This window comes from Chelonoidis abingdonii, chromosome 4, assembly GCF_003597395.2.
Source record: "Chelonoidis abingdonii isolate Lonesome George chromosome 4, CheloAbing_2.0, whole genome shotgun sequence".
NCBI lineage: Eukaryota > Metazoa > Chordata > Testudines > Testudinidae > Chelonoidis > Chelonoidis abingdonii.
In genome coordinates, this window is record NC_133772.1 from 24,487,204 (window position 1) to 24,500,343 (window position 13,140).

Consider the following 13,140-nt stretch of genomic DNA (forward strand, 5'->3'; position numbering starts at 1 on the left):
CATATTTTCCCTAAACGCCTTTTGCTAATGATCAGCGTGGATGCTATATCACCACAGGACTTAGGCCCCACTCCTCAAAGGTTGCTTTCGTTGGGAGTTAGGATCCTAAATACCTTTGAGGATCTGGGGCCTTCCTGTTCATAGCCAGCCTTCTTCCATGCCATGATCCTGCCATGAAGCTAGTGATGGCTCACTAGTCTAAACGTATCAGGGGATGGGTATTGACCAAAAGTCATCATCGTCTGATGACCATTCAGTAGCTTATGTGCAAAGATCCATTGGTCTCTGTTCCTAACAGACAGGTGTCCAGTCCCCAGAATTGCTGGGTAGCAGCCTGAGCAGGGGGCCAAGGGCTGAGTTTGAATGGGACACACTCTGACCCCTTCACTAGAGAGCTGAGGCAAAGTCTCACCCTAGGTCAGGACGGAGCCACGTTAACAGAGCAGGATGCGTATGCTTGGGCTGCGGCTGTCCATGCTGTAGCTGATCAGGGGATGAACAAAAGACTTCACCCTGTAGTCGAAGCTAATGTATGGTCAGGCGTCAACAAACTGAGCATGTGATTGCAATCAGGGATAGGACCCTACTTTTGATGTCATGTGGAAAATACCAGAGATAATGCTTTGCCATGCTAATTGGCCTTCCAAGACCCAAACGCAGAAAATCATCTAATTTTAAAAGACCTCAAGAAAATGGGAAGTGAAGGATGGTGGGAGTGGGGGAGCAGATCAAGCCATTCGAATACCACGATTACGAGAGCAAGGTAGAAAACCAAAGTAGAGTTTACAGCAATGGCTAGCAGTGACGGAGTCTTCCTAATAGTGGGAGACAACAGGGCCCTGCCCACTCTGTGGCCCTGCCCCTCCTCTACCCCCCAAGACCCCACCCCCTGGCCAAGCCAGAAGCTGGCACTGAACTGGGAAGCCCAGGCCCCTCCACCTGCCCGGGGGTGGGGGGGCCTGAGAGCTGCCCCTGGCCTGTGTCCCCACCCCCAGCACTCCCAGCCAGGGCAGGTGGAGGATCCACAGCTTGCCACAGTTGCCCACACAGCTCTTATCCTGACCTGGCTCCAGCTTCTGGCCTTGCCGGGGGGCAGGGCCTCAGGGGGAAGAGGAGGGGCAGGGGCGAGGCCTGTGGCAAAAAGGGGATGGCCCAGGCCTGTCCACTTTCAACAAGTGGGAGGGCCATGGCTCCTCGCCCCACCCCCCCCATTCCAGCACCTCTGGCGATGGCACTCCCCTAGTGATTGCTGTATCTTTTCATTCATCCCCAAGTTGGGACTGGCCCCCAGTCAGCGCCTAGCAACACCTCCTGCCCTCTCCATTTCAGTATCATATTTTGGACATTCACCAGGTCAAGATGACCATGGGCCATCTGCAGAGCTGTCCAGCTTCTCTTGGTTAACACACCTCTGATCAGCAAACCCCTAATCCTGCTGCCCCTCCTTCCTTTCACTACAACAGAGATTTGACCGACAACCAGCTGGTCACCCTGCCACTGGATGGTTTGGGTGGACTGACCCATCTGAAGCTCCAAGGCAACCCAGCACTGTCTGAGCCCTTCAGCAAAGAAAGCTTCCCTAAGATGAGGTATGGTTTGGCTCTGGGTGCCTGGTTCACCTTTATCCTCTGAGCTCCATGTGGGTCTCACCAATGGGCCTTTATTTGTTTATTTCAATCAGACTCCTGCGCTCCTTGTTTACTGGACATTTTCCTGCCATTCTTCCAGGCCAGCAGTTCGAGAAAGCCCAGCTTCATGCTAACACTCCGCATCCATCCTTCCGAGCCTTCCGTGGGAAACTGATGTTCCGCTTAATGTCCCATTGCTCACATCCGCCAAACACACACACAAGCGGAGCTCGTGAAGCCAGGGGCGTGAGCCTGGGGCATCTCTGAGTGGAAAACATTCTCAGAAGCCAGTTCTAGCTAATGACATCCAGCTTTCCCTCAGTAAACGCTGTTTGTGTGGCCGTGTCTTGTCTGCTATGGATTAATGAGCCGGCAGCTAAACAAGACAATGCTGCATAAGGCACCGAGGCCACCTCTGCACTGGGAATGCCGGCTTTGTGTTCCCAGCGGTGCTGGCGACCCTCAGCACCTATGTTAGCAGTGAGTTCTTAGCGCCGTCCCCTTGTCATAGTGAACTGTGGCTAGTGACAGAGCCACATTCATGCCCTGACTCAGAGGTGAAGGCCAGCATTTTTCAAAAGTGGCCTCTGATTTGGGGAGTCCTCGTTATTGGGTGGTTTTCAGAGGTAGTGTATGCCCCAAGCTGGAGACACAGGGTCTCATTACCTGTGCAAATCAGACCCAAACTGTCTCAAGTTGGGCTTCCAAAAATGGAGGCTGCCAGCATCAGAGGCTATTTTTAAAAATGTTGGTTTTAGCAGCTGAGGAATTGGTGGGGATAAGCCTCACACTGCCTTTTATATCTGTCTAGTCAATGTGACCCCAGAGGCTCTCGCTCTCTTGACCAGAACAGGATCCCTGCCTTGTTATAGCAGCATCCTGTTCTGTGGCTGTTTCCCAAGGGGTAGCCCAGACAAATTGGATGGCTTGGCATGTCCCATGTCCTGACACGAAGGCTAATACCGTGCAGTGATGCTGGGCCAAATTCAGCTCTCCCAGGCAATGGTGTGAATCCAGACTAACCCTAGTGATGTCTGTTTAGCTGGTTTGGATTTACATCGGTGTAGCTGACATGGGGAAGGTGGGCCTTCAACTCAGACTCAGCCTGTGCACCCACTGGTCTTTCCAAAACATCAGCTTGCCAGTGCTAGAGAGAGAGTTTCAATCCTAATTGCTGCCCTTTCTGATGGGGGCATCTGGAAACAGTTCTTAGCCACCTCTTAAGGATCTTCACTTTCTTACCACCTTTTGGTAATAGGATTTAATCTGCAGTTTACAACAGGAAGCAGATCTGTATACAGAGTTCCCATTGGCTCCCGGGGCTCAGCCAGAAATGTTTGGTAACTTAAAACAAAACCATATTTTTAGACTATAGAGTTTCCCCAGATTTACTAATCCTGTCAAAAGACCGTAACTGCCAGGAAAACTGAAGGCTGTCTCGACTGGATTGCCAGTCTTTACTGGCTTCCAGAAACGAAGCAGGCATTTGCTGTCAGTGGTGAAAGTGCTATTTCAGCCTGATAGCCCTGATATTTAACCCTGATGATAGTCAGCTGTGGTTTAATGGACCTTGTAATACAGGATGTAATTACTGGCCTTGCTTCTGATTAGCAGTCAGCTGTATTCAGGTATCTTTCTGAATTCAAGAAACGTAGCTAGGCTTCCTTGAGTGGGCTGGCAGGGCATGACCCAGGGCCATAGGGCTGGCAGAGCTAGTTGGGGTATCCCCAACTTCGGATTCTAATCTAACCCCTGTTCCCGAGTCCCCTTCATCCATGCTGGATAGTTACCGTCTCAATGCCTCTGCCAAACTGAGGTGTACACACAGTGTTCTCAAGAGCCTGGACAGGTGCAGGTAGCACTGGGGCATCATCTAGGGGCTGTAATGGGAGCTGAGCATCCAGCCGGTGTTTGGTGACGCACTGTGGTCTGAGAGCAGTAAAAGGAGGGCACCGTGGAGGCCTGGCCTGAGGACTGGGATCCTAAGTTGCATTTTCAGAACAAGAAGCTAGTCCACATGCTGAAGGGTCACTCAGGTGAGAGGCTCAACCAAGCCACAGTGTGAGGTGCTCCAGTAGCAGACTGCCCCAGGGCGGCTCTGTAGTTTGTGCACCTTCCAAACAGTCAGCAAAAAGGGTAAAAATACACACACACACCCAAGACACAGGCACCTGCTTGAGGGCCAGGGAGGGTAGCAAATCTGGCTCCCAAGGGGTGTCATGAGTTATTACTTGTAAAGCAAGGTGAAGCTGGCAAGTGCGCGCATGACAGCTTGCTGTGAGGTTAAATACTTGCTTTTAACTTGTTCTTTGGATCCTGGACATGTGTACTAACCGGTTCAGGAACAGGACATCCACCTACTCCTGCCTGTGCTGCCTGAGTCACTTACAGCAGGGCAAAGGATGCAGAACACCCCCCATCCTGGTTTAGTCGTATTTTGCAGCAACTGCACCGAGCGTAGGGCAATGGGAAATCACGCCCTTGGTTTCACAAACAGTGACGTGTTACATTCTCAGCACACACACACACACAGAAACCTCACTGGAAGGTTGCAATGTAACATGACATTGTTTCTTGGACTTCAGAACGATAACACACAAGAATCCAAAAAGCAGAGATAACAAAAACAGGCTGCTCCCTAAGGCAGCGAGGCACAACTCTCCCAACCTGGCTTTTAAGCTGCCTCTTTCCAGGCTGACTCACATTGCAGGCTTTGCTATAGAGCCCCATTGCCTGCAAGCAGGAGCAGGAAACTCTCCCCTGTCTTCAAGAGATAGCTTGCAATTCCAACACAGTCCACATGAAGTAGCTAAGAGACCTGCTTTTCCCCTCCCTAGAATCCTAGAAGTGCCCTATGCCTATCAGTGCTGCGCCTATGGAGTCTGTAGCAACTTCTTCAAGGTATCCAGCCAGTGGGAGACAGAAGATGTGAGCCCGGAAGATGAGGATGCCCACAAGAGGAGCATGGGGTTGTTTCCGGGTCATGCTGATAACCACTGTAAGTAAATTAGGCTGAGCTGTGATCAATTCATGGGCCAAGTTTGGCTGTATATTTGGGCCTGATTCTGCATTCTCTTACACCGGGGTACATCAGGAAGAACTCCAGCAAAGGCAATGCTTGGCATTAGATCAGTGTAAAACAGAAGCAGGCCCACCGTTTTCCATGTCTCGCTGGTCAGGAAGTGTATCATTTCCTGGATGTGGACACCTTGGGCTGCAATCAGTGTCACTAAGGGCCCAGTGGAGCTAGGCTGGAATCTCCAAACCAGCCTGGATTGGACAGAATGGCCCGGAACTCGTCAGCAGCTGGGGGCAGACTCCCTGGTGGCCTCACATTTAGGAAAGAGCAGTCCCCTCCCACGATTCTTTTAGTTTCAAGACTATTTCTCCCCTCAAACAATCTGACCTGAGTTAGTGACTGGGCCATATGGTCACCCTGTGACAGTGCAACTCCCGGGCAGAATGCTGATCATACAGCATCTCTGTCTCTAGCATAACACACCAGATAAGGACGACGCTCAGGGTGAATACTGCCCGAAAGAGAATAAAGAAGGACGAGAAAGCATAAAGCACAGAGCTGGAACAAGGATTGGAAATCACAGAGAGTACAATGAAAACCGACCCTTTTGTGCCTGGCGTTCAAAACACCAGGCAAAAGTGGCCCACAGTCAGGCACAAATAAAAGGAAACACTGCTCCATCCGGCAAACACTGTCAGCCTGTCGGCTCAGATGAGATAAATACCAGGGCTAGATTATGCAGGAGTGATAGCATGGTTAAGGTTGAATGAAACTTTCTGTTTCAGTAGATATATCCTCATCCTTCCCCCCCCCACCCCCCTCCGCCAAAAAAATGACCAGCTTCTAAGATGTTCTGGTTCTGATTTATCCTCAGAGCTGGAATGAGAGGTACATTTATGCAGGAGCCACATAAATTGACATCAGTAGACATCCCCTGATCTCATCACATGAAGGACACCAATAGCCAGCTGCTGATTGCAATATTTCCAGAGTTATTAGCCTGGTTGCATAAAGTGGTATGCAGGCTGCTGCAATTCAGATCCAGTACAGGAGCATGTCAGTTTCAAGCCCATTGGTTACAGTGCTCTAAAATTGACAGGCACATTCAGATAACCTTGAAATTTGGTGAGCCGTTAGAGAGCCTGGGGTAGAATTTGTGGCGTAAATTTAGGATCATTTGATCAGGCAGGCTCCCAAGACACATTCTCCTCCCAAATGACCTGTCTCAAAGTACTCCTGAATGTACATGCTTAGGCAGATAACCCTGAAAAGAGCTTTAGGGTGCAAAGTTGGGACCATGCAGTCAAGGGTCTCCTGAGATAAAGCCCCTCCACATACACTCAAATGATCTGCCTTTAATTAACAAAGTGCTCTAAAATGTACATGCATAGCCCAATTTGCCTGAAAACTGAGGGATCATGGGTCAATCCCATGACTTCTGCCTTTGTCACTCTGAAAAGCTGCCGTCGTAGGTTTCACCCTGATTAAATGCATCAGTATTCTCAGGAATCGATGCTTGCTGTGCACCGAGCAAACACTGGCAGCTTCCTCCAGCAGCATGAGCTGGATCCTTTGGGGGAGGCAGGGGTGGGGGGGAAACCTTCTGATAAAGACAAATACAAATATGAGACCCACAGTTCCTGTTTAGCTGCCGATATCCAAACCTACAGAGCTAAGTAAGAGCATTTCACAATGCAGCTGGGAGACTGCTTGATTTTTTACGTGTTTGTGTAAATACATGATCCCATGCATATTGATAGTTCTGGAGTCCCTTGAGAGTAGGGTGACCAGACGTCCCAATAAAATCAGGACCGTCCCAATATTTCACTCTGCCAGCAACACTGGGTTGGTTTATTTTTCTCTTTTTCCTCTGCCGGCAGACTTACCCCCCAATGTGTCCCAATATTTTCTTCCTCTCATCTGATCACCCTACTTGAGAGGAGAAACACATCAGGCTCAATCCTCCTTGTGGGCCAAAAAGTGCACGGTGTGTTAGAAGGGGGCACTACTCCCCTGCCACTGGGATGGCTGTGCACTGAGCTGGTCTCCTGACATACAGAGCTGCCAAATGGCTGATAAAGTAGCAGGTGATCAGTCAGACATAAGGGATCTCTGGCCATGCCCCCTGCACCAGCAGCAGGGAGGGAGGTGGCATAGCGTCCACTGGCGCTGTGCCCTTGTACACTGAGGCCTAATGCTCGTTTTAGATGCATGCTCTGCCGGAGGTGCAGCACCAAACAGTTGTACGCCATGCAGAATCTGGCCTGTGTCTTTTTTTGCAACTCTAAGGAGAATGAACGGTCCACCCTTGCCTTGCCAGGCATGCTGTGCTAACCCAAAGCAGGATTAGCAGATCCTGTGTAATAATGCTTTGTTGAAAGCATGGTCCTATCCATTTTTATGTCATAAGTTGCTATGGTGCCCTCTCCCCCGGGCCAGGAAGTGAGCAGAGTTGCTCGAAAAAACAGAGCTGCTCAATTCCCAACTGCAGGAAAATCTGAGATTTCAAAATTTCATTTAGCCCCAAAGAGGGACCAAAAGTCCAAATCGCCTCATTTTTCACAAAATGAACTATTCTAAACTCTTGCCTTTATCATTCTGATCATATTATATATTAGTAGAACCATTCAACTTTTATATTACATTATCCATTATAGTATCATAACATTCAACTCAAAATGAAAGGTTTGGATAATTTCCAATAAAAATGCTGACAAAATCGATACATTCCCCCCCAAAAAGTCTCAATTTAATAGGTTCGGCATTTTCCAGTGGAAAATATTTCCTTTGAAAAATTTGCTAGAAGGAAATTTTGAAACAAAACGAATAGATAGATATGGAATGGAATGGGTCACCTAGGGAGGTGGTGGACTCTCCATCCTTAGAGGTTTTTAAGACCCGGCTTCACAAAGGATGATTTAGTTGGGAATTGGTCCTGCTTTGAGCAGGGGGTTGGACTAGATGACCTCTTGAGGTCCCTTCCAACCCTGACATTCTATGATCCTATGATATTGGTCTGAACTATGGGTATACAATGGTCCATAGACCCCACATTGTTGACCAGGGCTGTCTGTACCCCATCCCCCCTCCAATCTCTTGGAGCCTATGAATAAGCTTCATTAGTGGAAACTAATAAACTTAGCTCTTGTTAGTGCGGCAGGCCCAGGAATCATGGCAAGCTGGGTGGTAACACTGAGTAGGTGATGTAGAATCACGTGTTAACATCAGCGCTGCAGGAACCTCTTCGCAGCCTTGTCGCTGTTTCCATCAGGAACGTGTCCCATACTTTAACAACGTTGGTGCACACAGCTGGGGTGTTGGTGCAGCGAATTGCAACCGTTTCAATTAAATGTAAAATGAACTGGCTGTGCTGTGAGTGTCAGGGACACTCCCTGCAGATCCCTATCATTCAGGGACTAGCTTGCTCACTGCCACTTGAGCCATTTAATCGCTCAGTGGCTACTCTGTCATGCTCCGATCCTGCTGGGGGCTGAGCACCTGGAGCTCCCATTGAAGTCAATAAGAGTTAAGGGTGTTCATCACCTTCCAGGAGGCCTTGAGCTGGATTAGTTCCGACACCTCTTAGGGTGGTCGTAGGGTATTAGGACCAGGAAGTGAAGCAGAATAATTCTGGGGGATAGTGTATGAGGGATGAGACTATTGGCAGCCCAGAGGGAGGAAGAGCCACCTAGGCATATGCTAAATGCCTGTAAAAATAATTCCCATGGTCCGAAGGTGCAAAGATCGTGCATGGACTGTACAAGCATGTCCTTAGCTAGGCATGGCCCTGGCATGGCTCAGTCATTAGACATTCAATAATGGACCCTTGCGTCTCCTGTGCATGACTCACTTTTGCTCATGTGAGTTTTTTAAACACGTATAAATTGCTATTTTAACGTATTAGTTATTGTTTTATTCCCAAAGCCTCCTGTGTGGCCTTCAGCAATTGTTGCCAGGCCTTGTTACATGAATTTAGCAGGACAGTAATTAAATGCCTCAGTTAGAAGGAACAAAGCTCTCCGCCTTTCCCCCTAGAGATTAAGCTTCTTGCTTAAGAGCAAATAACCCAGGATTTTTGCCCTGCAGCATGTAGCAATGGTGTGAAAGGCAGAAAACTGGCACCGTACAACCAGATTGCTCCAGGCAGATGGGACCTGCTAGCCATGGTAAGCAGCTGACCTAGGAGAAGGGACTCCAGTTTCAAACCAAGAGCATCAGACTTGGCCAGCTGGTGTGTAAAAGTTGTGCCAGTCACACATGCTCTATGAGTCTTTGTCTCCAGAGAGTATTTCAGTACAATGCTAGGACGTCCCTTATACGTGACAGGCAACTGCTTCACCTAACAGCTGTGGAAAATGGGAAAAGGCCACCGCATTCTGGGCACATGTGGCTAAAGAACTACATTTGGCTTCCCTGAATGTGGGAACGATGACTGTAAAATCAAGAGAAGTGGCCAAGATGTTGGAAAGGACAGTGCACATTGCCCGTAAACAAAAAGACAAAACTGAAGGGATTGAAATCCATGAACATAAGGGAGGGTTACAAGATAATGTATGAGGGCTCAGAAGCAAGGCGGAATGGATCAGGAATAATCATAGCAGAAATGTTACAGGAAAAGGTAGTGGACATGCAAAGGAAGAGTTACCAGTTGATAAAAGTTAGAATAGCACTGAGCAGAGAACAAATATACATGCTGGAGTTTGGTTGTATGACTGAGAAGAAGAAATTCTGAGAAGATAGCGCTGGATCGAGTGCTAAATGAAGAACCACAAGGTGAGTACTTGATGATTGGAGCTGACCCCCAATGGACAGGTTGAGAACACAGTGACGGCTACAACAATTGTCATGGAGGATGAGACTTTGGAACCAGAAGTGAAGCTGAAGGATACTTTAGGGTTAGCCAGAGTCCATGGCCCATGTAACTTAATTACATACAGATCCCAGATGGACTACTTCCTGCCAAGAGGAAGAGATCTAAAAAACATAAGAAACTGTAACATGATCCCAGGAGAGCAGATAGCGGAGCAACATAGACTGATTGTCATGAACTTCCGGATGAAAAGGCTATGGGGCAAAAGACAAGTTGTGAAACAAAGGATAAAGTGAGGGCTCACTGATAAGTCTGAAATTTAAGGATGAGGCTCTAAGGAGGTTGGACAAAGACCAACCTGATCACGATAATACCAGCGAAGACGGGGGAGAAATAGCCAAACAATATTACAGAAAGTGAACAACTTTGTCTGTGGGCAGCCAACAGGAGGGGAATGTCATGTGGCGATGGTCCAGCAATATGCAGGAAGCAGTGAAGCAGTGAAGAAGCAGTGAAGAAGAAGGAGGCAAGGTTTCAGCAATGGCAGAAAGTAAGAATGGTGGAAAGTTATGAGGAATACACGTTGGTAAAGAAAATGGCGAGAACCATGAACGTGGAAGCTAAGGGTCAGGCATGTAAATCCTCATACACAAGTCTATTAATGAAGGAAGGGGAAAAAGGAATCTATAGATTAGCCAAGATTAGGCAAATAAGCACAGAGGACTTGGGAGTTGTGAAGTATCAACCGTGAAAACGGAAGAGTGCTGATGGATGACAGGGAAATCAGTAGAAGGTGGCCAGGGTTCTACGAGAAACTGTTCAATGGGGAGGATGTGAAGAAACTGTTGCGGGAAGTATGCGTGAGCATCAACCTTACAAGACCTATCCCGGTGGTGGAGAATTTAGCTAACTCTAACCCTGCAGCTGGGAGTATGCTTCCCAGCACGGTTACACAGACACGTATTAGCTCTGCTTGAACTTTCATGCTAAAAATAACAGCCTACCCAGTGCAGCATTGGTGGCAGGTCGGGCTAGTCACCCAAGTACATACCCACCTGGACCCTGGGTCTGTACTTGGGTGGCTAGCATGAGCCACTGCCCATGCTCCCCCAGCCACAGTATTACTTTAGCATTCTAGCTTGAGCAGGGCTAACACATGACCATCTACCCATGCTGGGAAGCCCGATTCCAACTTCAGACAATTGCCTCAGACAATGCTAGAGATGATGACAGGTAAGAAGGGAGTGGGACCCGATACGGGACCAGCCCAGCCATGTAAAGCATTAGGCCATGAGAGAGTGGCGATGATAACAAACTTTTTCAGTTTAAGTCTCCATATTGAAAAAAATGCCTGATGTGTGAAGGAAGAGCACATCAAGTATCAGACAGGGAGATGTACAGGAATGTCGTAATTACCAATCCATCAACTAGCGTTGCCAACTTTCTAATTGCACAAAACTGAACAACCTTGCCCCACCCCATGCCCTGCCCCTTCCCCAAGGCCCCACCCTTCTCTGAGGCCCCACCTCCTGCTCACTCCATCCCCCCTCCCTCTGTTGCTCACTCTCCACCACCCTCACTCACTCGCTCATTTTCACCGGGCTGGGGCAGGTGGTTGGGGGGGGGAAGGGCTCCAGTTGGAGGTGCGGGCTCTAGGGTGGGGCAGGGTATGAGGGGTTTGGGGTGCAGGAGGGGGTTCCAGACTGGGGCTAAGGGGTTCAGCATGTGGGAGGGGGCATCAAGCTGAGGCAGTGAGGGTGCGGGAGGGGGTGAGGGCTTCGGCTGGGGGTGCAGGCTCTGGGCTGGGGCCAGGGATGAGAGGTTTGGCGTGTAGGAGGGGGCTCCAGGCTGGAGCAGGGGGTTGGGTTGTGGGGCAGGTTCCAAGCTGGGGCAGGGGGTTGGGGCACAGGAAGGGGTCGGGCTCCAGGAGGGAGTTGGAGTGTGGGAGGAGGTGAGAGCTGCAGGCTTCAGGCATCACTCACCTCAGGCAGCTCTCCATAAGCTGTGACATGACCCTTAGCTCCTAGGTAGAGGCGCAGGCAGATGGGTCTGCGTGGTGTGTGCTGCCTCCAACTGCAGGTGCCGCTGTTCTTCCGCCTAGGAGCCGAGGGACATGTCGCTTCCAGAGAGCTGCATGGAGCTGGATAGGGAGCCTGCCAGCCCCGCACCAACCAGACTTTTAACGGCCTGGTCGGCAGTGCTGACCAGGGCAGCCAGGGTCCCTTCTCTACCAGGTGTTCCAGTCGAAAACTGGACACCTGGCAACTCTACCATCAACTTAATGAGTCACACGATGAAACGACTGGAAAGAATTTATGGAGGAAAACTTCAGGAGGAATTGGAGTATCAAGCAGTTGACCACCAGTTCAGGTTTATGCCAGGAAGGTCATCGATGAATGCAGTGTTTGCAGCCTGAACATTGCAGGAGATACACAGGGAAAGATGCAAGAAACTGCACTTCTTATCCCTGGATTTAGAGAAGGCCTATGACAGAATTCCTACATAATTGTGTGGCTGCAGGCACCACCATAACAATCTTCTGGAGACATATGTTCAGACTATCATGGACATGTATGAGGGTAGCACAACAGTAGAGAGAACAGAAGCAACTGCACCGACAGCGAGTAATTATAGATTCATAGACTCTAGGACTGGAAGGGACCTTGAGAGGTCATCGAGTCCAGTCCCCTGCCCTCATGGCAGGACCAAATACTGTCTAGACCATCCCTGACAGACATTTATCTAACCTACTCTTAAATATCTCCAGAGATGGAGATTCCACAACCTCCGGAGGCAATTTATTCCAGTGTTTAACTACCCTGACAGTTAGGAACTTTTTCCTAATGTCCAACCTAAATCTCCCTTGCTGCAGTTTAAGCCCATTGCTTCTTATTCTATCATTAGAGGCTAAGGGGAACAAGTTTTCTCCCTCCTCCTGAGACATCCTTTTAGATACCTGAAAACTGCTATCATGTCCCCTCTCGGTCTTCTCTTTTCCAAACTAAACAAACCCAATTCTTTCAGCCTTCCTTCATCACTGGGAGGGTGGGTATACATCAAGGCTCACCCTTAAGCCCATTCCTTTTTGTAACTGTAGTGGACACCTTGACTCAGGAGATTAGGGGAGAGGCTCCGTGGAGCATGTTTTCACCAATGACATTAGGTTGTGCCATAAAGATGAATCCGAACTGGAAAGGGACCGAGAACTACAGAGGGCTGCATTAGAAGAAAACAGCTTATGAACTGGCCAACAAAAGACTGAATATATGCAACGCTCCATTGAGAGAGAGAACGAGAAGCCAGTAAAAGAGGGTTCATGTCTGTGTAACAATTTCCATAGCTCGTTCAGTGCTGAGTGGTGAATGAGGATGTTAGGAGCCGTGTGATGCGTCCTTGGTGAAAGGGAGTGGGTTGATGGGAACTCTATGCTTTAAGGACATGCCAAGTAAACTAAAGAGCAAAGTGATAAATCCATGATTAGGCCAGCCATGATGTATGGGTTGGAACGCTGGCCAGTGAGGAAGAGAGAACAACCATTGCCTACTGCCGAAATGAGAAAGCACAGGTAGACGCTGGGTAAGATGAGAGCTGTGAAACAGTATGAGCCATGACGCAGGTAGCCCCCATCATGGAAAAGCTGAGGGAGTATCACCTGATATGGCCGGTCACGTGAGATGACAAGA

General features: G+C 49.0%; 1 protein-coding gene across 1 annotated transcript in view; it reads left to right on the forward strand.

The window, feature by feature from the left end:
* LGR6 (leucine rich repeat containing G protein-coupled receptor 6) overlaps positions 1 to 13,140 on the forward strand; it is a 118,620-nt gene that overhangs the window by 96,111 nt on the left and 9,369 nt on the right. The window contains exons 13-14 of the mRNA XM_032791871.1: positions 1,464 to 1,589; positions 4,466 to 4,626. Of these exons, the coding sequence (XP_032647762.1) occupies positions 1,464 to 1,589; positions 4,466 to 4,626 (287 nt within the window). The remainder of the gene's footprint in view (positions 1 to 1,463; positions 1,590 to 4,465; positions 4,627 to 13,140) is intronic.